At 40.5% G+C, this 26,213-nt stretch overlaps 1 protein-coding gene across 3 annotated transcripts in view; it reads left to right on the forward strand.

Moving 5' to 3' along the window:
- Nucleotides 1-26,213, forward strand: part of UBAC2 (UBA domain containing 2) — a 187,162-nt gene that overhangs the window by 24,023 nt on the left and 136,926 nt on the right. Inside the window, exons 2-5 of one of the 3 annotated variants that reach the window (XM_025363993.1) lie at nt 6,554-6,633; nt 13,649-13,776; nt 17,746-17,865; nt 18,428-18,537. In XM_025363993.1, the coding sequence (XP_025219778.1) occupies nt 6,594-6,633; nt 13,649-13,776; nt 17,746-17,865; nt 18,428-18,537 (398 nt within the window). In that variant the 5' untranslated portion in view covers nt 6,554-6,593. The remainder of the gene's footprint in view (nt 1-6,553; nt 6,634-13,648; nt 13,777-17,745; nt 17,866-18,427; nt 18,538-26,213) is intronic. The other 2 variants (XM_025363995.1, XM_025363996.1) reach the window with 2 other exon arrangements.

Below are 26,213 nucleotides of genomic sequence, written 5' to 3' on the forward strand. Positions count from 1 at the left end.
GTGCATAATGATACTGTATACTTATCCTGTGATGTGCAACTTTTTGGATATTTGTGTATTATTGCTTTCCACATAGGTTTTTGAGATCTGACTTCTGCTCATCTTGAGAGGAATACTTAATGGTAATTATCAGATCTGTATTTTTAGGGGTTTGTTTGGTCCTGGACAGAATTAAAATGGTTGTATAAACAGGGTCAGTTATTAGTTCAGTAAGTATTTGCTTATATTTAGTTTTAATTTTTAATTGTGGTAAAATGTACATAATATAAAATGTACAATCTTAACTATTTTTGTGTCTAGTACAGTAGTATTAAGTACGTTCATATTGTGCAACCGATGTCTGTAACTCTTCTTATCTTGCAGAACTGAAACTCTGTACCCATTAAACAACTTCCCATTTCCCCCTTCCTCCCTTCCGCTGTACCCTTCCTCTGGCAACCACTTTTCTACTTTCTGCCTCTGTGAATTTTACTACTCTAGGTACTGCAAATAAGTGGAATCATGTAATATTTATCTTTTTGTGACTGGCTTATTTCTTTTTTTTTTTTTTTTTTTTTTTTTTGAGACGGAGTCTCGCGCTGTGTCACCCAGGCTGGAGTGCAGTGGCGCGATCTCGGCTCACTGCAAGCTCCGCCTCCCGGGTTTACGCCATTCTCCTGCCTCAGCCTCCCGAGTAGCTGGGACTACAGGCGCCTGCCACCTCGCCCGGCTAGTTTTTTTTTTGTATTTTTAGTAGAGACGGGGTTTCACCATGTTAGCCAGGATGGTCTCGATCTCCTGACCTCGTGATCCACCCGCCTCGGCCTCCCAAAGTGCTGGGATTACAGGCTTGAGCCACCGCGCCCGGCCATGACTGGCTTATTTCATACAGCATAGTGTCCTCAAGGTTCATGCATGTTGTTGCATGTGCCAGTTTCCTTCCTTTTTAAGACTGAATTGATCACCCTTATATGTGTGTGCCACATTTTGTTTACCTGTTTATCCATTCATCTGCCAGTGGACACTTGGGTTGCTCCCGCCAGTATTTGAGCACCTGCTTCACATCACTCCCCTTTTGTTTAACAAACGCTCTTGACTGCCTTTACGTGCCAGGTCCTGTTAGAGGCATGAGGGATGCTGCAACAGGGAATGTACCAGACAAAGCTGCTGCCCTAAATAAGCTTGTGTTCTAGTGGAGACTGAAGGGGGGGGAATGGACAATAGACCAAGCAATATATTTCCTTGATTCTAAAATGCATTTGTTCCCACATTTTAATGATTCTAAAGTTGGAATGCGCCTTATAATTGATGATGTCTTAGAATTATATTTGGCAGTGTTTATTTTTTAGTGGCCATAAAAATAATGGTGTATCAGTTTGAATCATAGAGTTGATGAATCACTATTAAATCCACTGTTAAGTGCTATGAAAAAAGTGGGACAAAGGATAAGGTGACATTTGAGCAGAGCATGTGTTTAGTTTAAATGATGTGTTTTCATAGCAGGACGTCATCCCTGAAGGACGCAGTGTGTTGATTCACATTTGGCACAAGCTCTGACCCCAGTGTGAGCGGGTAGCACTTTGCAAGCTGGTTATTTTGAGTGGCACTGGTAGAGAGGAGAGAGACCTGGCAGGTGAAGGCTTGGGGGAGCATTTTGCTAGATGGGCCCGGATCTTGTAGGTGGGAAAGACAGCATGTCCGGAACTTAGTCAGAGCCATCTCAGCAACTGCCAGCAGTTCTTCCAGTGGCCCAGAACAAAACTTAGTTTTATTCCTGACTTCTCCATCTGCCCATACACCCAGTCAGTCAGCATATCCTGTCTGCAGCACCTTCACAACATATCCCAGTTCCGACCCCCCTCTTCATCTCCACCTCCACCCTGCTGGTTTGAACATCCTCCTTTCTTCCTTGGATTCCCTAACAGCCTCCTAACTGGTCTCCTATCTTCCACCCTTTCCTTGCTGTAATTTCTTCTCAATTTAACAACCAAAGTCATCATTTAAAACCTTTTCCAATCATGTTACTCCTCTACTGAGACCTCCCCAAAGCACCCTGCACATCCAGAGGAAAGGTTTTAAAGTCCTCATAATAGACTGTAGGGCTCTGGACTATTTTCTCCCATCACCACTTCTTTGACCTTAGCTCCCTCCCTGTCTGCCTCATGCTCACTCTGCTTTTGCCGGTTGGCAGCCTTATCATCTCTTAATCATGTTGAGCATGTTTTCATCTCAAAGCATTTGTGCTTGCTTTTTTTTTCCACCAGGATCACCCTTCCCTCAGGTATCTGCAAGGCCTATATCTTCAGGTCTCTGCCCAGATCCACATTACAAGAAGGTCTTCCCTAACCAGGTTGGATAAGACGGCACGCCTCCTTCCCCACCAGCAGTGGGCCAAGTTATGCTGCAGTAGCAAACAACTCGGAAATATCAGGAACCCGAGACAACAAGGCTCACATCTCACTGCTGTTCCATCTCCATTGCGAGTTACCTGGGAGGGGTCCACTCTACACTGTCGTCAGCCCCGGGAGCTGGCTGATGGCTACCCCACCATCTTGCACATTGGCAGATGAAAAGAGCAAGAATGATTCCCTGGCTCTTAAAGGGTCCTCCTGGAAGTGACATAGCTTTCATTTACTTGGCCAGAGCAAGTCACATTGCCAGCCTCACTTCATTTGGGAGTGGGGGTGGGGAGCAGTCCTACCATGGGTTTGGGAAGAGACAAGAAATATGTGGTGAATAACAAAGCCACAGGTTTTATTTTCCCTAGTTCATTTTGCGTAGGATTTATTTCCATCCGACATGATGTATATCTACCTTGTTTTGTTTGTTGTTGCTTTTCTCTCCTGTCTAGACTCTAAACTACAAGACTAGGGACTTTGTCCACAGTTTATTGCTGTGCCTCAGAACCTAGAATAATGCATGGTACAGCATGGATGCCTACTCATATTTAGAGGATGATTGAGAATACCAAAGCAAACCACTCATTTATTCATTTGGTGGATGCGTTGGGAGTTTGGTATTCAAGTTGGGAATGTGAATTAGGGAGATTTGAGAGGTTAGAAAAGAAGAGATGGTGTGAGATAAGAAGTTGTAGAGCAGATATACTAGAGAAAATCAGTGGAAACGCTGGTAAGTGTAGAGTGTCATCTTGAGATTTGAGATCAAGAATTTATGGTGAGGTCTTGTAGCTCAGCTCTGTGACTTTCTCCACTCACGTTGAGTTGCTCAAACTGGCAAGGAAGAGGAAGGAATGACGGGGACCATTGCACAAGGACAAGTGGAAACCCAAGCTGAAGGAAAGATGAATCAAGCTGCCCCTTGCACTTACATCACCCCTGCTCCATCTTCAGTCCTGTCAGAGTCACAAAGGAGCTTGCCTTTAATGGGGGAAACCTGGGGTGTTGTGATGGTACTGGTGGTAGGAGCAATATTCTCTATATTCATTCTTTTCTCTTTTTTTTGAGATGGAGTCTTGCTTTGTTGCCCAGGCTGGAGTGCAGTGGCACAATCTTGGCTCACTGCAACCTCCACTTGCTGGATTCAGGAGATTCTCCTGCCTCAGCCTCCTGAATAGCTGGGATTACAGGTGCCCTCCCAGCACGCCTGGCTAATTTTTGTATTTTTGGTAGTGACGGGGCTTCATGATGATGGCCAGGCTAGTCTCAAACTTCTGACCTCAGGTGATCTGCCCGACTTGGCCTCCCAAAGTGCTGGGATTATAGGTGTGAGCCACTGTGCCCAGCCCCTATATTCATTCTTTTATTTCATTTTCTTCTCATGACACTTTTGAGGTAGGTTCTCATCTCCATTTTACAGATGAGGAAAATTGAGGCTGAAATGGCTGAAGAAAGGATTTAGGTTGGTTAGGCTCATAGTCATGGTACTCTCCTCTACTTTTGAATTACTATGCAATGAGGAACTCGGTTAGATTTTAGATTCCTTGGAGCCTTGTTTGCATTTTGGTCATGAAGAAAGTGTGCAACCACTTTACTAATGGTTCCAGTTTAGATGCTCGCAAGACCTTACCAGAGAGGAAATACTTGGGCTATTTTTATATGCTTAAACAAGTACAATAACCACAATGTCAACTGTAACTGGTAAATTCGCCCCCAGGGAATTTCTTATGAATAAGATGAAGGTGCACCTCACAGAATCTGAGACTGTCCCCATCAGTGAGGCTTTTCTGTGATATTGGCTGTTAATGATCTGGACATTTCATCTGTGCAAGGGACGATGCTAGGATTTATGATGGATGTAGAGAAGAGTGAGGCATGTGGCCTCCCTTCGGGAATCTTTATTGTAGTTGGGATAGCAAAACTGTACAAACCCTGGCTGCTCACAGTAGTGTGTGGGAACGAGGGTGCAGAGTAGGGGAAAAGCCCTTCAGGCTAAAATGGTTCACTCAGGCTGAATGAGGAAAGTAGAAACAACTGTTATTTGAAGGCTGCATAAGATTTAGATCTGTGCTAGTAAGGAAGACATTGATGATATTTGGGGATTTAAGTCTGGAAAAAATTTCCAAAGGCATTGAAACAGAAAGCAACATGTTCAGGAGGTAGTAAGCTGTGTGGTTTGATTGCAGCAAAGGCTCCTGAGAACAAAGCAATGGAGGTTGTGCTGAGGAGGCAGGAGGCCCAGAATGTGGGGAGGTCTGGACAACCAGGGACAGGGACTTGTCATTTGAGCTTGAAGGTCATACCAAAGTGACCACATTGCAGCCTTGTTTTAGGAAAGAGTGTACACACACACACACAGATAGTCCTTCCTTTGCAAGGTGATGCAGGACCCTAAAAATGACTGTGCAAGTTGAAACCAGGCAAAGCTATTTTAATAATCAATGGGGAAAATTTGGATTGTTCCGTGATTTTTAAAAATTTTTGTTGAAAGAATGCTTTGTTAAAACTTTAGACTTTCTCTTATAAATATATAGTTATAAATGCATAGGGAAATGAAAAAATAGTAAAACAGTATACTGTAATTTATTAAAAACATTAGCGACATTGAGAATTACAGTGTTTTGTTTCTTTGTAAGAAACTTCCAAAGAGCAGTTTGAGCAGTGTTTGCCTTCTTCCTATTGTGTAACTTATGGGGAGTATCTCTATGATACCTTGTGACTTGTCATACGCCTGAGTTTGGCTGAGTTTCCATTATTTTATTCTCTCTGCTTTCAATGTGACAAAATATCTCTGAAAGTTTCCTTAATATGTAGATTTTTGCCAGCATCACTTCCCCAGGGACATCACAATCACTATTTTATTGTACTATTGCTTCTCTAACAAATTATCACAAACGTGATGGTTTAAAACAAAAGAAATATGGCCAGACACGGTGGCTCATGACTGTAATCCTAGCACTTTGGGAGGCTGAGGCAGGCGGATTGCCTGAGCTCAGCAGTTCGAGACCAGCCTGGGCAACATAGTGAAACCCTGTCTTTACTAAAAATACAAAAACATTAGCTGGGCGTGGTGACGTGCGCCTGTAGTCCTAGCTGCTTGGGAGGCTGAGAGACCAGAATTGCTTGAACCTGGGAGGTGCCAGAGGTTGCAGTGAGCTGAGATCACGCCACTGCACTCCAGCCTGGGCAACAGAGTGGGACTCTGTCTCTTCAATAAATAAATAAATAAAACAAAATAAATTTATTATTCTACAGTTTGGAGGCCAGAAGTCCAAAATGGATCTCACTGGGATAAAATCAAGGTGTCAGCAGGGCTGCATTTCTTTTGGAAGCTCTGAGAAGGAATCTGTTTCTTCGCCTTTTGTAGCTTTTTGAGGCAGCTCACATTTCTTGACTCATGACCCAATTTTATCGTCAAAGCCAAGGGTGATTGGTGGACTCTTTCTTACATTGTCACTCTGAAACTTAGTCTCCTGCCTCCCTCTTGCACTTAAAAGGACTCCTGTGGGCCACTCCAGCGGCTCACGCTTGTAATCCTAGCATTTTGGGAGGCCGAGGTGGGTGGGTCGTGAGGTCAGGAGTCTGAGACCAGCCTCGCCAATATGGTGAAACCCGTTTCTACTAAAAATACAAAAAATTAGCTGGATGTGGTGGCACGCGCCTGCAGTCTCAGCTACTCGGGGGGCTGAGGTAGGAGAACCGCTTAAACCCGGGAGGCAGAGGTTGCAGTGAGCGGAGATTGTACCACTGCACTCCAGCCTGGGCAACAGAGGGAGACTCTGTCTCAAAAAAAAAAGAAAAGACTCTTGTGATTGCATTGGATCCAGCTGGATATCTTGGATATCTTGGATAATCTCACCTCAAGGACATCTGGTTAGCAACCTCAATTCTGTCTGCAACCTTAACTCCTACTTGCTGTGTAACCCAACATAGTCACGGGTTCTGGGGATTAGGACGTGGACCTCCTTGGGGGAGCCAGTATTCTATCACGGTCACCTTCCTGTTGGTAAGTTCACCTTCACCGAGTTTCTCTAGCTGCCCACCTTGAATGGTGGCAGTGCCAACATTCCTGTGGTTTGATATTTCTTTTATAACCTGATAACATTTGATTCAGATTTCACTTTCAGCACTATTACTTTTTGTTTCTTTGCTGTATACTTTTTTTTTTTTTTTTTGAGATGGAGTTTCTCCCTGTCATCCAGGCTGGAGTACAATGGTATGATCTTGGCTCACTGCAGTCTCTGTCTCCTGGGTTCAAGTGAGTCTCCCACCTCAGCCTCCCAAGTAGCTAGGACTACAAGCATGCCACCATGCCCAGCTACTTTTTATATTTTTAGTAGAGACGGGTTTCGCCATGTTGACCAGGCTGGTCTCAAACTCCTGACCTTAAGTGATCCATCCATCTCAGCCTGCCAAAGTGCTGGGATTATAGATGTGAGCCACCATGCCTGGTCCTCTTTGTTGTATACTTTCATGTTTATTGACTAGTTCCTTCTTTTGATGATATATTTTTGTAAAATGTCACAAGAATTTATCATTGGAAGATGAGGCAACACAACAACATGCTTCACTGTCTGTGCATGAATGGAAAAACAGCTGCCCAGTGACCAGTGACTGACAGACTTGGAAAGAAGTGACATACATGATTGGTTGCCCATCATAATGCACATCTTCTTGACATAATGATCTGCGTACTGAAGAGCTGGCGTTATTTTACCAAATCATGGTAACTGAAGTCTGTGCCTATTAGAGCTATGCAGAAATGAGGAACTGCCAGTGTGTGTATTTTTGTGCCATGTCTACATATGTATTTATATAGGTTAACGTGTTACTTGTTTTTTTAAAAAAGAAAATTGGGAGTTAAGCTAAAAGTTATTAGAAGTATGTATCTATGGGAGTGGGTTGGGGGTATGGGATAGAGGGGATAAATAACTGAAGTGAAAATAAACCTTTGTTTTTCATAGTTTTGGTTTTTGAACAATGTAAATATTTAACATATTCAAAAATTTTAACGGAGAAAGGAGCAAACTTTAATATTGAATGTAAACAGAAATAAACAAATCTGTGTGTTATAACCACTAGGGAAAAGAATTATTTCAAGTAGCTTTTGAACACAAGACCCTGTCCATCTTTAGTTAAGATATATATACACATACACACACTCTAAGGACCAAAAAAAAAAAAAAAATCTTCAAAGATATCTTAAACTTTGCCCAGTGGGCTTAATAAATAGTTTATTGTTTGTAATGATACTGATATTGTAATATTAAAATTTTATGTATAACCTAGGATAAAGCAAGCAGGTAACTATTAATAATTAAGAGAGAAAAGACAGAAATGCAAAGAGCTTAGGAAAAAGCACTGTAGGCCAGGCATGGTGGCTCACAGCTGTAATTCCAGCACTTTGGGAGGCCGAGGTGGGCAGATCGCTTGAGCTCAGGAGTTCGAGACCAGCCTGGGCCACGTGGTAAAACCCTGTCTCTACAAAAAAAAAAAAAAAAAAAAAAAAAGGCCGGTCGTGGTGCCTTGCCCCTGTAATCCCAGCTACTTGGGAGACTGAGGCAGGAGGATTGCTTGAGCTTAGGAGATGGAGGTTACGGTCAGCTGAGATCACACCACTGCACTCTAGCATCAGCAACACAAGGAGACCCTATCTCAAAAAAAGAAAAGAAAAATGGCACTGTAGTGTTAAATTGTTAAATTTGAATTGGAAATATCATTATGAATCATGATTTCAAAATATATTTTCTAGCTCTGATTACTGAAAGAGCTAGAAGCATTGGGACCCAGAGTGACACTGAGCACATCTAGTGCTCAGATTTGGTTTCTTTCTTTCTTTCTTTCTTTCTTTCTTTCTTTCTTTTTTTTTTTTGAGATAAAGCCTTACTCTGTTGCCCAAGGTGGAGTACAGTGGTGCGATCTCAGCTCACTGCAACCTCCATTGCCCGGGTTCAAGCGATTCTCCTGCTTCAGCCTCCCAAGTAGCTGGGATCACAGGCATGCACCACCATGCCCAGCTAATTTTCGTATTTTTGGTAGAGACAGGGTTTCACTATGTTGGCCAGGCTGGTCTCGAACTCCTGACCTCATGATCTGCTTGCCTTGGTCTCCCAAAGTGCTGGGATTACAGGCATGAGCCACTGCGCCCAGCCTCAGATTTGGTTTCTAAAGACCATTTCCCAACGTTCCCTAATAGGGATCCTTAGAGAAATTCTAGGTCTTGGGCAGGACGGGTACAGGTGAGCCTAAAGCAAGGAAGATGAATGGATAGGTGGGGCAGCCAGAGAAGGCATTGAGGGCCATGGTTGAGAGACCACAGAAGCTGGTCAAAGGGCTTCCACCTGGACAGTTTGAACATTGGAAAAAGAATGCAACTGATTGTAACAAATTGACTAAGTAAAAATCCATGAGTGTAGAGCGATACCAAGATACAAGGAGAATGAAGACAGAAGGCCAGCTAAGAAATAGAAAAGTAATGACAATTATCAAAATTTTTGTTATGTAACCCCCAGTGTAAGTCTTAAATGTAAACTTTTTCACAGTAAAAGGATGGGAGATAACAACTATATTAAGAGAAAAAAAAGGCAGTGTTTTTGGTTCCTGTGAAGCTTAAGTGTTTCATTATTTGATGGAAATCTCAGTCATGTTTTTGTAACCAAATCTGCTGGTACCACTTGAATTCTCAAGACTAGTCTTTTGATACTATGAATATTACAGGGTTATTTTTTTATTATTATTTTTTCAGTTGCAAGATTTAATAGAGTGAAAACAGAGCTCCCATACAAAGGGAGGTACAGGGTTATTATATAAAGTAAGTAATTATTTCCAAGGAAAGCATGTTATTTCAGTGGTTTTCCTAGATTGAGATTCACTTTCTTTTTCTGAGCCCCCATCATGGGCCGGACACTGTGCTAGCCATTTCTACATGTATTACCTCACTTCTTTCTTAGCATAACGCCGAGAATTAGGTCAGATGAGGTGACTGAAGCTCAGAGAGGTCAGATACTGTGTCCAATGGCAAGCATCAGTAAGTGTGAAAATGAGGGTTCAAGACCAAGTCTTCTGGGCCCCAAGTCCTTTCCCTTCTCATAGCTCTTGTTCTGTCCCATGGATTAGCTCAGCAAGTAGCTTGTTGAAAACAAGGGGCTTGTTTTCAGGGTCTGTGAGAGAGGAAGGCATGAAAATACAAACGTGGAACCAAGGAAGACCAGAGAGAGAGAAGAGCTACTTAGATGTCTCACAATAGTGTACATTTTAATTGAATTACATGCTTGGAGGAAATGTTCCTGAGTAGGTAAAAGCTGATATTTTGTTCTATTGGAAAAAAAAGTGAGCTAGAAGAAAACATAATTTGCTTCTTTTTTTCTCTCATATCAGAGGGAAGAGAGAAGACATTTATAGTTTCTAAAATACCCTTAGTAGTATAATTCTGTTATACTTAATATGTAAATGACTAGATCAAGGAGGAAGAGGGACATGACTGCTTTTGGTACAAGGCAGAGGTCACACTAGCTTCTCCTGGAAAACTGACCTGGGCTCCAATTGTACTCATGGTAGAAAATCTCAGGAGGCCACTGCAGTCAGCGGTGTTAACACTCAGGAGGCCACTGCAGTCAGCGGTGTTAACACTTTTAGCCTCGTTTAATTTTTTAAAAACAAAACACCTAGGAATCAATTAACCAAAGTGCAATATATGTACAAGGAAAAGTATCAAACACTGATGAAAGAACTTGAAGAGGACACAAAAAAATGAAAGGGTATTCCATGCTTATGGTTTGGAAGAATTAGTATTGTTAAAGTGCCAATACTACCCAAAGCAATTTACAGATTCAATGCAATCCTCTTAAAATATCAATGACATTCTTCACAGAAATTAAAAAAAAAATTTCATAAAATTTATATGGAACCACAAAAGACTCTGAGTAGCCAAAGCAATCCTGAGCAAAAAGAACAAGATGAAGTATCATACTACCTGACTTCAAAATATACTACAGAGTAACCAAATCAGCAGGATACTCACATCAAAACAGACACATAGACCAGTGGAGCAGATTAGAAGATCGAGATATAAATCTATGCATTTGCAGCCAAAAAAGGTGCCAAGAACATACAATGGAGAAAGAATGGTCCCCTCAAAAAAAATTGTGCTGGGGCCAGGTGCTGTGGCTCATGCCTATCATTCTAACCCTTTGGGAGGCTGAGGCAAGAGGATCACTTGAGGCTAGGAGTTTGAGACCAGCCTGGGCAACATGGCAAGACTCTATCTCTCCAAAAAAAAAATTAGCCAAGTGTGGTGGCTTGTGCCTGTAGTCCCAGCTACTAGGGAGGCTGAGGTGGGAGGATCACTTGAGCCCAGGAGTTCAAGTCTGCAGTGAACTGTGATCATGCCACTGGACTCCAGCCTGGGCAATAGAGTGAGACCCTGTCTCAGAAAAAATTGTGCTGGTAAACCTGGTTAACCATATACAGAAAAATGAAAGACCCATATGTCTTACTACATATAAAAATCAAATCGAAATGGATGAAAGACTTAAGTCTAAGACCTGAAACTGTGAAACTACTAGCAGAAAATGTTGGAGAAATGCTCCAGGACATTGGTCTGGGCAAAGGTTTTTTGTATGTAAGGCCTCAAAAGCACAGACAGCCAAAGGAAAAATAGACAAATGGGATTACGTCAAACTAAAAAGCTCCTGTTGCACAGCAAAAGAACAGTCAACAAAGAGATAACCCACAGAATGGGAGAAAATACTTGCAATACTTGCAATACTTGCAGATTAATCCATCTGACAAGGGATTAGTCACCAGAATTTGTAAGGAGCTCAAACAACTCAATAGCAAAAACCCAAATAATCCAATTTAAAAGTGGGCGAAAGATCTGAATAGACATTTCTCAAAAGAAGACATACAGATGGCCAACAGGCATATGAAAATGTGCTCAACATCATTGATCATCAGAGAAATACAAATCAAAACCACAATGAGATATTTCACCCGAGTTAGAATGGCTTTTATCAAAAAGACAGGAATAACAGAGGCTGGCTGCTGGGCACGCTGGCTCACACCTGTAATCCTAGTACTTTGGGAGGCTGAGGCAGGTGGATTACCTGAGGTCAGGAGTTCAAGACCAGCCTGGCCAACATGGTGAAACCCCCGTCTCTACTAAAAATACAAAAATTAGCTGGGCATGGTGGCAGGTGCCTGTAATCCCAGGTACTCAGGAGGCTGAGGCAGGAGAATTGCTCAAACCCGCGGGGCCGAGGTTGCAGTGAGCCAAGATTGCACCACTTCACTCCAGTCTGGGCGAAAGAGCAAAACTCTGTCTCGAAAACAACAACATCCAGCCTGGGCGACAGAGCGAGACTCCGTCTCAAAAAAACAAAAACAAAACCACCAAACAAAACAGAGGCTGGCCAGGATGTGGAGAAAGGGGAACCCTGGTATACTGTTGGTGGGAATGTAAATTAGTACAGTCAAAATGGAAAACAGTATGGAGGTTCTTCAAAAATAAAATAAAACTACCCACTTTGGGAGGCCGAGACAGGCGGATCACGAGGTCAGGAGATCGAGACTATCCTGGCTAACACGGTGGAACCCTGTCTCTACTAAAAAATACAAAAGTTTTAGCCAGGCGAGGTGGCGGGCGCCTGTAGTCCCAGCTAATGGGGAGGCTGAGGCAGGAGAATGGCGTAAACCCGGGAGGCAGAGCTTGCAGTGAGCTGAGATCTGGCCACTGCACTCCAGCCCGGGCGACAGAGCGAGACTCCGTCTCAAAAAATAAATAAATAAATAAATAAAACTACCATATGATCCACTACTGGATATATATTCAAAAGAAAGGAAATCAGTATATCAAAGAGATATCTGTACTTCCATGCTTATTGCAGCACTGTTCACAATGGCCAAATATGGAATCAGCTGAAGTGTCCATCAGTGCAGATGTGAGCCACCATGCCTGGCCCTCTTTGTTGTATACTTTCATCTTTATTGACTAGTTCCCTCTTTTAAGTTTCCAATGAATAGAAAAAAAATGGATAATGGATAAAGAAAATTTTATGTTTGTGTGTGTGTGTATATATATAATATGTATACAATTTTATGTATGTGTATATAATACATATACACATACACACACATTGAAATATTGTTCAGCCATAAAAAGAATGAAATCCTGTCATTTGCAGCAGCATGGATGGAACTAGAAGACATGTAAGTGAAATAAACTAAGCACAAAAAGACAAAGATTGCATGTTCTCACTTACATATGGAAGCTAAAATAGTGGATCTCATGAAGATGGAGAGTAGGTTGGTGGTTATCAGAGGCTGGGAAGGGTAGGAGGGAGAGGGGGATAAAAAGAGGTTGATTAATGGGTACAAATATACACTTAGAAGAAATAAGACTTGGTGTTCAGTAGATCAGGAGGGTGTCTGTAGTTGACACTAATCTCTCGTATGTTTCAAAATAGCTAGAAGAGAATAATTCAGCCTGAAGAAAAGAGAGATATTTAAGATAATTACCCGGACTGGTTGCTGTGGTCCATGCCTGTATTCCCAGCATATTGGGAGGCTGAGACAGGAGGATGGCTTGAGCCAAGGAGTTCGAGACCAGCTTGGCCAACATGGCGAAACATGGTCTTTACTAAGAATACAAAAATTAGCCAGGCGTGGTGGCATGTGCATGTAATCCCAGCTATGCAGGAGGCTGAGGCAGGAGAATCGCTTGAACCTGGGAGGTGGAGGTTGCAGTAAGCCAAGATTGTGCCACTGCACTCCAGCTTGGGTGACAAAGTGAGACTGTCTCTGGATGTGATTGTATGAATGTATCAAATTATCACATGTACTCCCAAAATGTGTTCCCTAATGGGTATCAATTAAAAAATAAAATTAAAAATGTATTTTTACATATGTATGAATTTTGTGTGTGCTCAGGAGCTAACTGGCTGATTTGATAGAAAACATACTTCTCTATGTCTTTACACTTGGGTAGCCATTTTCTCAAAGGTGTTCTATGGAAGTTCTGGCTGCAAACTTGGTCTCATTCAAGAGCCAACTGCCAATGAAGCCCTGCTAGGGCATTCTGCTTGTTTCCAGTGTCTTTTGATCACTTACTTCCCGAGGTTGATGTTTTGAAAGTGGATGTTAGAACCAAATTTCAGAGTTTCTGAACTTTGTCTTCATTCTGATTTAAAAGAAGTGAATTCTCTTGCTTTTCACCCATGTGGTTTTTTAAATCTTAGGAACAATCATTCTGAAAGTGGTTTCCTTTTTCCCTGCAGACAAGGCGCCTCTGTCGAAGAGCCTTCTGCTGGTCCCCAGTGCCCTCTCCCTCCTGCTAGCCCTCCTCCTGCCTCACTGCCAGAAGCTGTTTGTGTATGACCTCCACGCAGTCAAGAACGACTTCCAGGTGAGCTCTGCCTCATTGGCCCCTTGGAGGAGAGAGGACAGTTTTTTTTTCTAGATTTGTTTTTTCTTCCTAGATTTGCTTTTCTTCCTGCTATTAGTTCCTCAAAGCCCCCAATTTGTAAGAAATATTTATTATTAATATTTCATTAAGTAACTTTTCTAGTTGTATTTATTGATTTTTCAGCAAAGCAGATAATAATGAAGCAATGGCAGTATTTCCTTTTATTAGGCACATTTGTTTTCAGTTTCACTTTTTACTCAGAGAAGTGCAACTTATAACTTCAAGGGAATTAAAAACAATGTTAAATCTTTTTTTTAATGCCCAGTATGCATACTTAGCTTTGCCAAAACCTTGTCTCAATTTGAATATTTGATTAGAGGAGCTAGGCTCTGTCAGCTGTATCAGATTATGAATTTATGATAACTTTTACAGTGGTGGTTAAATGAAGTGAGAGATTTCTCTTGAGTTTCTGCTGTGGGAAGAGCAGAAGTGCTTTTCAAGGTTTCTGGACTGATCTTGTTGAAAACGCTGGTGCTGGCTTCTTGTCTATGAATTGGAGTGTTAGTGCACATTCTGGTGTATGACTGCCACCCTTTCTTTGCTAAACACTTGGTTAGCCCATTTAAAGCATAATAATCCATTTCTTGAACACTGACACCTTTTCTTCATAGTCATGTAATTAATACCATTGCTCAGATTGGCTTCACCAACTTCCTGTGCAGGTCTTTCAGTTATTTATCTGTATTACTCATTTGTCAGAAGGTAGTATAGCTTCTGTATTATTTCAGTTGCTATAAGTCGTTCTCAACCCTGGACACACATTAGAATCACCTGGAAAAACTTGAGAACTCTGTCTGCATATCTATACTTATGTGAAGGTATAATTTATACCTAGATTTACATAAACCCACTCTCTCACCTCAGAACAACTGAGTCACAGAGTCTGGTGGTGGTACCTGGGCATTGCTGTACATTTAAAAACAACCCCCTGGGGATTCTAGTGTATGGCTGGCTTTGAGGACCACTGATGTAAGGGCCCCCGGGCCTTGGGTTGATACCTTCCTAATTTCTGGAGTTAATTTGGTTCGTTTGGCTAAGCCCACTCTGTGGACATCTGTGCTTTAAAGGTGGTGACCTGCTTGGATGGAAGAGGACCACCCTTCTGTCCAGGAATGGGAATAGCCACATCCACATTAACACTGTTAAAACACCTAAGAGGCTGTCGGTGTATATTCATGAGAGATATGGGAGTTTCAGTTCTGCCTTGGGAAATCTAAACACACACATACATATAAGAACGTGATTCTGTAGGTCACAGGTGTACATGACATCCTTGGGGGGTGATAAAGGAAGTAGGGACCAGTATTGGGGGAATACCTCTGGAGAGTCTTAGGGATGTGAGCTTTCAGTTTGGTCTGAAAGAAGGGATAAATGTTAATTAGCAATGAAGAGAAGGAAGGGCATTTTACTTCAGGAAGTAACATGAATTTCAAACCTTTAGGAGTGTGGTATAGGAAGCATACTTTGAGGCAAACCCAGGCTTTGAGGCAAACCCAGAGTTAGGTTGGAGAAGTCCAGGAGGTCTCAGATAATGAAGGGCTTTATTTTGTAAGTTCTGAACCTCCAGATTTTGGCAATTAATGCAGAGGTACAGTCATGTTTCTTTAGGTTGAGTTGCAGAAGCAGTGCTTTGCTGAGTGCAAGCCTGTAGCCAGTTACCAGTCTTTAGGGGACATTCACCTGTATAATAATATGCAGTGGTTTATTCTTATACCAGCTCTCATAGTTTTGTGTCCTTGAGCATCATTGCAACACATAAATTGTTTAAAACTGTAGCTAGCAGCTTTATTTTCATTAACTGAAGAAAAATGGGGTTCTGGAAATGCAGTTTGTTGTATCTTAGTAATTACAAAGTTTCAATTTCCTTAATCCCCAGATTTTCTTAGTAGCTCTCAGAGCTTATGCCTGAGTAGAGTATTTTCATTGTAATATTAAATGTGGTGATAGAGGACTTGGAGCTGCCTCTTACGGTTTTTGAATCTGGTGTTCTGTGGAGATGACAGTCATCATCATCTGCCATTGGTAAAGTACTTGACAGTTTCCTTTGTGCTCTCATGTGTACTGCCTCATTGATCATATTGATAGAGGTATATGCTGCCTAAAGTTTCAGTGTGACTCTGGTACTGTTTCTCCTTGAGCCCAGCTATGGCCTCAACACAGCCTTGTAGGCAGTCATCCCCAGGTCAGCTGGGCTGGCAGGTGAGATGAACTCTGGTGGCCAGTACAGTCACGACAAAGACTCTTCCTGGTGTCTTGCTTGGAGTAGAGACATATGTGAAATGTTTTGACAGTTGATATGGTCAGACTTCTCATTTGTATTCTTATTTCTCTTGGCAAGAGCACAGGTTGTATGACTTTAGACAGATAGTTTCTCTGTGCCTCTTTTTCCTTAAGACAGTTGGCTGGGTGTGGTGGTTCACACCTGTAATCTCAGCACCTTGGGAGGCCAAGGCTTGCGGATGGATTGCTTGAGCCCAGGAGTTCAAGACCAGCCTGGGCAACATAGCAAAGCACCATCTCTACAAAAAATACAAAAATTAGGCGAGTGTGGTGGTGCACACCTGTAGTCCCAGCTACTCAGGAGGCTAAGGTGCGAGTATTGAATCAGTCCAGAGGGTTGAGCCTGCAGTGAGATGTGATCACGTCAGTGCGCTACAGCCTGGGCAACAGAGTGAGACCCTGTCTCAAAAAAAAAAGAAAAGAGCTAATATTACCAATGTTCGCAGCAGCATTATTCACAATAGCAAAAAAGTAGAAACCCAAATGCCTATTAACAGATAAATGGATAAACAAAATGCGGTGTATACATACCATAGAATATTATTCAACTATAAATGAGAATGAGATTGATACATGCTTTACCATGAACCTTGAAAATACTATGCAAAGTGAAATGAGCAAATGCAAAAGGACAAATATGTGATCTTATTTACATGAGGTATCTAGTATAAGCAAATTCATAGAGACATTAAGTAGAATAGTGTTTCCTGGGGCTATGGGGAGAGGGAACAGGAAGTTAGCATGGCATTTCTGTCTAGGATGATGAAGAGTTCTGGAAATAGATAGTGGTGATGATTGCACAGTATTGTGAATTTGCTTAATACCACCGAATTGTATACTCAGTAGTTAAAATTATAACTTTTGTATCTGTTTTACCACAATAAAAATACAAAGAAAAGTTGTCATTAGTATTTGTTTTACCTATCTCATAAGGTCATCGTGAAGGGGAAATAAGATTAGGATGTTTTCAAATGTCATTGGGATTATCTTTAAAAATCTGAAAAATGTTTAAGCAGACTCAAAAATAGGCCTTTGAGTAGCTCTTTTTTTTTTTGTATGTCCCCTTATATGTTTTTATGCAACCAGAAATTGGGTGAAACAATGATTTAAATAAACTAATATTTCAAACCTAGTCATATTTAGCAACAGTTGCCATAAGTTACTTTGCATAGTTGCTCTGAAGTAGGTTGATGATTAAAATTAAGCTCAGAAATGTGTATTTTTGAGTTTATACCTAAGTTGTTTTTCAGTTACACCTTTGTCTTATTCAGTAGCATAAAAATGAACATTTGTTAGCCTTTCATTCTAGCTTACGTATGTAATTTTTAAAAATCTTACTAAACACAATCCTAAAATTTCTTATAGACAGTTTTCTGTTATCTTAATGAGAATATGTTTTCTTATAAGCATAAAAAAATTCAAGTACCTTTTGTGCCACTGTTGGAAGGAATTTTTACTGTGAGAGACTTGAGCTCAGAGAACATACATGTATAATTTTCCTTTTGTGTGTGCATTATGATTTTGTTTAGACTATTAAAAATAGACAGTGTAAACATAACAAATTTGCTAAGGAAGAGATCCGAACAAATTTTACTCTCGTTTGTTGTTCTTTTTTAAATCCCCATCTAGATTTGGAGGTTGATATGTGGAAGAATAATTTGCCTTGATTTGAAAGATACTTTCTGCAGTAGTCTGCTTATTTATAATTTTAGGATATTTGAAAGAAGATATGGAAGCAGAAAATTTGCCGTAAGTTTTTATGTATTTTGTCTTTGCCACTTAGGCTATAGAAAAAAATTTTGTTTAAATGGATTTTATTTTGTTAAACTTGGTGTTATTATTTACAGTTATTTTTAAAATTATACTATTCTGTATCTGATTTGAGGCATATGGACATTAACCAAAGAAAATTTTAGAATAGCATAATAATAATAGTGATAATGATAATACATAGTATTAGTTGTGAACAGCTAATACAAATTTTAATACTTTGACTTTAATAAAATTGTAATTTATTTTGCTTAGTGGTTTGTGTTTTACTTGTTAAAAATATATCTTCAACATACTTAAAAATTATGGATGTTAATACATTTGAGCAATATGGGTTTACTCTGCCGATTTTCAAAAGTCTGTTTTAATAAAAACAATTAATTTTGAATATATATACACACATAAGTATGTGTATATACACACACACACACACACACACACACACACAAATACATACCTCTGAGCTGATTCTAGCTGAATAAATGTTACTTTATTTTTAGGAGACTCATCTCTATAATTTTTCTGCTGTTTTATCTTGTAGTCCTTTTTGCTGGGTTCCTGGGTTTTGTCAGCCTTATTTGACTTTCTCCTCGTCGAAGCTATGCAGTATTTCTTTGGCATCACTGCAGCTAGTAATTTGCCTTCTGGATTGTAAGTAGCACTTAAAGATTGACTTAATTTAGAACGACTTGAATGTGATTTAAAGTGTTACTATATGTGAAAGTCAGTAAAAGAATATTTTAAACTTTTAGATATAGTAAAATTGATTTTATATGTAAAAAGTCTAATCTATGCCTACGTTTTTATTATGTTCTTGAAATAGAATCAATTTTATATTCTGTCTTTAAAATTTATTTTACTTTTTTTTTTTGAGACAGAGTCTTGCTCTGTCACCCAGGCTGGAGTGCATTGGTGTGATCTCGGCTCACTACAAGCTCCACCTCCCGGGTTCAAGTGATTCTCCTGCCTTAGCCTCCCAAGTAGCTGGGACTACAGGTGCGTGCCACCACGCCCAGCTAATTTTTGTAGTTTTTAGTAGAGATGGGGTTTCATCATGTTGGCCAGGCTGGTCTCAAACTCCTGACCTCAGGTGATCCATCCTCCTTGGCCTCCCAGAGTGCTTGAGCCACCATGTGAGCCACCGCGCCCAGCCACATTCATTTTTTAGCTTTGAAATTTTGTGTTTTAGAGAATTTTAAATGAATTTCCTATTCTGATCCTGATAGAATTAGTTTTGTGTGTTTTTATAATGAAATTTGTCTTTGTAATTTTATGAACTAAACACAAAAATATAGTTTAATTAGATTAGGAAACAAAATTAATTTGTATGAAGTTAAGCTTCTGAAGAATAATTTTTAAAAGCTGATAATGTTTTATACATTTCCGTCAAACATAAAACAAAGCCAGTGTATGGGTTATAACTTTGTAGACAACCTGCAGTGGCCAACTCACTCAGAATTTGTATGCTTTCATATTGCGTTGATCTTCTTTAAAAAAAAAAAAAATCATGTATTAGTGTGTGAAATAACTAGAATCTAGGAGCAGAGTTGATAGAGCGAGACTCTATCTCAAACAAACAAACAAACAAACAGGGCAGGCGCGGTAACAGCCCGTAATTGATGGTAGCAAAGCTTCAAATACGGGCTTGTGCCTGTAATGCCAGCACTTTGGGAGGCTGAGGTTGGCGGATCATGAGATCAGGAGTTCGAGACCAGCCTGGTCAATATGGTGAAACCCCGTCTCTACTAAAAATACAAAAATTAGTCAGGCATGGTGGCGGGCACCTGTAGTCCCAGCTGCTCAGGAGTCTGAGGAAGAATCGCTTGAACCTGGGAGGCAGTTTCAGTGAGCTGAGATCACACCACTGCACTTCAGCCTGGGCGAAAGAGTGAGACTCTGTCTCAAAAAACAAAACCCCCCCCAAAAACCATGTATTAGTGTGTGAAATAATTAGAATCTAGGAGCAGAGTTGTTAGCACATGTAAATGACCTCCAGGCATCTGAATGAAGTATCTGAGACACTATTTGGGAAATGAGATAGTATGAAATATAGATACCAGATATTTAAAATTCTGTGTGTACTATCTTCAGTCTTCTTTTAATTTTAAATATGTGTTTTGAGAACTATTAAGCTACTGTGTGTATCTTGATTCAAATTAACTTTGGATCCCTATTTTAAAATTATAATTAGTGTTCTAATAGCTTTCATACCTGCGTTGTTAATATTTACAGTGTAACTCCCTTTTGTGAATTATAATTGCTGTGAATATCCATGAATGTTGACCTTTAGCTGTTTTAATAATGTATGATTCTGAATAATGTTTGAATGGAGACGTAAAGTTCTGTGTCATAATTAGCGTGAAGTTTGAATTCCACAGGTGGTCATTGTAATTAGACTGAGAAGTTAAAGTTGAGTATTCTGTTATTGGGGAAAATTGTGTAGACATCAGGAATGATTCCACGTTGACTCAAGGAAGCAGCAGCATTGCTAAATCATAATTTTCCCCCAAAACATCTCCTATCAGGCCAGTTCTTTTTGGTTCCCTGTATAGCCTGCTGAGTGATGGGAGGTATGTGTGTCTGTGTTAGAATGAACTTTGGAGATGGATAGTAACTTAGCGTTAATTCTTATTTACACTATCTCCCTGTCTTCTTTTTCCTGCTGCACGTAGAGTTGAATGACAGTAGAACTTTCATATTCATTTATTTAATTATGGAATCCTATTAACTTGTGCATAAAAAGAAGATTGATTCAATTTTGAAGTTGGCGGGAATATTTTTGCTTACTCTCAGAAGAGGGAAGGGATTTACCTACTTAAATCTCAGTTTGTAGCAAGAGTTACAAACTTGAATAAGTTGAAAAGTTATAGCATCCCCTTTGAAAGACACTATAAATGGTAATTTAGCCATCTCCTGAATAAGAATATATTTCTCTTCCTTTTCAAGTCACAAACATTATAGTATATAGTATGACTTTTTTAAATCTTGAGGCTTTCTCAAACATAGACTTTTTGGAACACAATTAGTTCAACAAGTAAACTTTGTATTCTGTAAATATATCTCTTAAAAAACATTTTTATTAGTATTACTTTTTGGTAGAGAAAAGGTTTTGCTATGTTGTCTAGGCTGATCTTGAATTCCTGGGCTCAAGTGATCCTCCTTTCTTGGCCTCCCAAAGTGCTGGGATTGCAGGTGTGAGCCATTGTACCCAGCCACAAATATATCTTTTATTGATGATAGCAAAGCTTCAAAAACTACAGAGAGGAAACTACTGGTTTTTTTTTTTTTCTTCAAATCAGTGTACTTCATGGACACAGGGAGGGGAACATCACACACTGGGGGCTGTCTGTGGGTGGGGGGCAAGGAGAGGGAGAGCATTAGGACAAATACCTAACGCATGCGAGGCTTCAAACTTGGATGACGGGTCAATAGGTGCAGCAAACCACAATGGCACATGTATACCTCTGTAACAAACCTGCACATTCTGCACATGTATTCTGGAACTTAAAGTAAAATAAAAATATGTGCTTTACAGCTTTCAGTGTTTTTCGCCTAACATCTAATATTTTTCTTTCCCATCAGTACCAAATTTGTCTGCACTCTTCTACAGTTCTTTACTTCCTATTTAATTCTCTCTTTTTTTTTTTCTTCACCTCACCACTACAGGAACTTCTCTTATAAAGGTCACCAGTGGCCACCTAATTTCTAAAGCCACTGGCCATCTTCTTTAACCTTTCAGTAGCACATTAAATGCTTTTAACCTCTCCCTATTTCATGAAACCACCTGCTCTCTTAAGTCCCACACACTACTCCCTGCTAGTTCTTTTTGACCTTAGTTACTGCGTGCAGCTCTTTTCTCAAACTTTTTGGGCTATCTTGTGCACTTTCTTGATTTCAACTACAGTGAACATGTATTGTTTGCTTCCAAGCTCTCTATTTCCAACCCACACTACTCTCTTATTCTGTTGCCCAGGCCTGGAGTACAGTGGTGAGATCATAGCTCACTGTAACCTCAAACTCCTGGGTTCAAGCAATCCTCCTAGCTCAGCCTTCTGAGTAGCTGTGACTATAGGTGTGCCACCATGCCCAGCTAATTTTTTTTTTTTTTTTGAGACAGAGTTTCACTCTTGCCGCCCAGGCTGCAGTGCAATGGCGCGATCTCTGCTCACTGCAACCTCTGCCTCCCTGGTTCAAGTGATTCTCCTGCCTCAGCCTCCTGAGTGGCTGGGTTTGCCACCATGCCTGGCTAATTTTTTTATATTTTTAATAGGACAGGGTTTCACCGTATTGGTCAGGCCGGTCATGAACTCCTGACATCAGGTGATCCACCCTGCCTTGGCCTCCCCAAGTGCTGGGATTATAGGCATGAGCCACCATGTCCGGCCATTTTTTTTTTTTTTTTTGGTTTGTTTGTGTTTCTTTTTTTTTTTGTAGAGATGGGGTCTTGTTATTTTGCCCAGGCTGGTCTCAAACTTCTGGCCTCCAGTGATCCTCCCGCCTTGGCCTTCCAAAGTGCTGGGATTATAGGCATGACCACCATGTCTGGTCTAGAGTCTTATTTCCTAATGATTTATAGACTCAAAGAAAACTCATGTTCAGAAGCTCTCTTCTCTTCTGGCCTCCTCTCTATCCTCTCTATCCTCTTCCCCTCTTTCTTCTTATTGTAGTTAGTATCATCTACTCAGAGTCATGCAAGCTGGAAATCTTTCATTTTGCTTGTCAATGGGGTAGGTCACTGAGTCTTAGTTTTTATTTTTTGAAATTTGAACTTTCAGATTCAAGGGGTACACATGAAGGTTTGTTATATGAGTATATTGCATAATGCTGAGGTTTGGGATACATATGGTCCCGTCACCCAGGTAGTGAGCGTAGTTTCCAGTAGTTAGTTTTTCAACCCTTGCTCCCTTCCCTTCTTCCCCCTCTAATAGTCCTCTGTGACTATTGCTGTCATCTTGATGTCCATGTGTACCCAGTGTTTAGCTCCCGCTTTTAAGTGAGTTCATGTGGTATTTGGTTTTCTGTTCCTGCATTAATTTATTTAGGATAATGGCCTCCAACTGCATCCATGTTGCTGCAAAGGACATGATTTCATTCTTTTTTATGACTGCATCATATTCCATGGTGCGTATGTACCATATTTTCTTTATCCAGTCCATTGTTGATGGGCACTTAGGTTGATTCCATGTCTTTGCTATTGTGAATAGTTCTGTGATGAACATGTGAGTGCATGTGTCTTTTTGGTAGAATGATTTATTTTCTTTTGGCTATGTACTCGGTAGTTGGATCATTGGGTTGAATGGTAGTCCTGTTTTAAGTTCTTTGAGAAATCTCCAAACTGCTTTCCATAGTGGCTGAACTAATTGACATTCCCACCAACAGTGTATAAGAGTTCCCTTTTCTCACTTATATACAACAGTGTATAAGTTTCCCTTTTCTTCCCAGATCTCCCCAGCATCTGTTGTTTTTTTGGCTTTTTAGTAGCCATTCTGACTGGTGTGAGATGGTATCTCATTGTGGTTTTGATTTGCATTTGTCTGATGATTACCGTTGAGCATTTTTTCTTGTGTGTTGGCCGCTTGTGTGTCTTGACAAGTATCTGTTTGTGTCTTTTGCCCACTTTTTAATGGGGTTGTTTTGTGCTTGTTGAATCAAGTTCCTTATAGATTCTGGATATTAGACCTTTGTCAGATGCAGTTTGTGAACATTTTCTCCCTTTTATAGGTTGTTTGTTTACTCCGTTGATAGTTTATTTTGCTGTGCAGAAGCTCTTTAGTTTAAATGGGTCCCGTTTGTCAATTTTTGTTTTCATTGCAATTGCTTTTGAGGACTTAGTCACAAATTCTTTCCCAAGGCCGATGTCCAGAGTGGTGTTTCCTAGGTTTTCTTCTAGGATTCTTATAGTTTGAGGTCTTACATTTGTATCTTTAATCCATCTTGAGTTAATTTTTGTATGTGGTGCAAGGTAGGGGTACAGTTTCATTCTTCGGCATATGACTAGCCAGCTATCCTAGCACCATTAATTGAATAGGGAATCCTTTTACCACTGTTTATTTTTGTGAACTTTGTGGAAGGTCAGATGGCTGTAGGTGTGAGGCTTTATTTCTGGGTTCTCTATTCTGTTCCACTGGTCTATATGTCTGTTTTTGTACCAGTACCATGCTGTTTTGCTTACTGTAGCCTTATAGTCTGAAGTCGGGTAATGTGATGCCTCTGGCTTTGTTTTTTTCTTTTCTTTTTTGCTTAGGATTGCCTTGGCTATTTGGGCTCTTTTTTTGGTTCTATATGAATTTTAGAATAATTTTTTCTAATTCTGTGAAAAATGACATTGTAGTTTGCTAGGAATAGCCTTGAATCTGTAGATTGCTTTGGACAGTATGGCCATTTTAATGATATCAGTTGTTTCAGTCCATGAGAATAGAATGCTTTTTCCATTTGTTTGTGTCATCTTTGATTTTTTTTCTTTTTTCTTTTTTTTTTTTTTTTTTTTTGAGACGGAGTCTCACTCTGTCACGCAGGCTGGAGTGCAGTGGTGCGATCTTGGCTCACTGCAGCCTCCGCGTCCCAGGTTCAAGCGATTTTCCTGCCTCAGCCTCCTGAGTAGTTGGGACTACAGGCACGTGCAACCATGCCTGGCGATTTTTTTTTTTTTTTTTTTTTTGTATTTTTTAGTAGAGACGGGTTTTCACTGTGCTAGCCAGAATGGTCTCGATCTCCTGACCTCATGATCAGCCTAGCCTGCCTTGGCCTCCCAAAGTGCTGGGATTATGGGCGTGAGCCACCACACCTGGCCATCTTTGATTTTTTTCAGCAATGTTTTGTAGTTCTTGTAGAGATCTTTTACCTTCATGCTTAGATGTATTCCTAGGTATCTTTGTGTGTGTGTGTGGCTGTTGTAAATGGGGTTTTGTTCTTGGTTTGACTCTCAGCTTGAACTAAGTTATTAGTGTATAGAAATGCTACTACTGATCTTTCTTCATTGATTTGGTATCCTGAAACTCTAGAGAAGTTGTTTCTCGATTCCTGGAGCCTTTTGGCAGAGTCTTTAGGGTTTTCTAGGCAGAGAATCATATCGTCAGTAAAGGGAGATGGTTTGAGCTTTCCTATTTGGATGCCTTTTCTTTCTTTCTCTTGCCTAGTTGCTCTGGCTAGGACTTCTGGCACTGAGTCTTAATAATTCAAAGTCCTGAATAACTCATTCATTCATCCCTTCTTCTCTACTTCTACTGTCATTGTTATCCCAGTCTCAACTCTTAAATCTTTTCTTGTCTACTTTTTTACAGTAATTCTCTAACTAGTTTCCCTGTGAATTTCAAAGCATTCCATACAATGCTGTCAGAAGTTATCTTTCTAAAATGCAGGCTTAACCACACTAGTTCTTTTAAAAACCCTCAAATTCTCATATCCATCAGAATAAAAGTCAGATTCCTCCGAGATGCTATCCAGGCAGTCTGGAATAGTGGAAATAGCACAGTCTTTGCCATCAGACAGACCAGATTTGAGATTCCAGCTCTGCCACTTACTAGTTATGTGAAATCTTGAGCAAGTTACTTATCTCAAGCTCCATTTCCTGAGCTCAGTTTATAGATGACCCTCACATGTCAACGGTGGGTATTCTGTGCTTCAAAGGGTAGCCCCGAGAATTAAAGAAGCTCTCTTACATCAAGCTTCTAGAAACAAGCGTATACCCCTTCCATGTATTGTTTTGCTTAAGAGACAAGGTCCATGTTATCCAGGCTGGCCTTGAACTCCTAGGCTCAAGCCCAGTCCTCCCACCTGAGCCTCCTGAGTAGCTGGGATTATAGGCATGTGCTACCATGCCCAGCTCTTCTTTCCTTTCAGAGCCCTCCTCATCTGACCACCAGCTAGTCTCAAACCACTTTCCAACTGGTCATCCAGCTTTCTTCGCTTGCTACGCATTTGCATTCTCATGCCTACTTGGTTTGCTTTCCGCTTCCTTTTGCCCTTTGGCAGGATTGCCCTTATATGTGTATTACAGCACATGTATTATCTCTATTAGTATTTATTATATTACCTTGTCATTGTCTGTGCCTCCTAGGCTACCCACTGACTCTTTAAGGGAGAACCAAGTTTCACTTTATGTGCTCATTGCCCTGCATTCAGTAATGGTGAAGGGCAAGCAAGCCTTGATTACAGTGTAGCCCAAGTAAGACTGTAAGGGAAGGCCTTTGAACCACAGACTTGTTCATTTCTTTTTCCAGTGCTTTGCATAGAAGTTGTAGCTGACATATGATGGATGCTCATGACTATGATTTAAACTCAGAAAATGTAACCGTTAGGTTTTGAAAGTAGAGATAACTCCATTATTA

The sequence above is a fragment of the Theropithecus gelada genome, chromosome 17, assembly GCF_003255815.1.
Source record: "Theropithecus gelada isolate Dixy chromosome 17, Tgel_1.0, whole genome shotgun sequence".
In the NCBI taxonomy this organism is placed as follows: domain Eukaryota; kingdom Metazoa; phylum Chordata; class Mammalia; order Primates; family Cercopithecidae; genus Theropithecus; species Theropithecus gelada.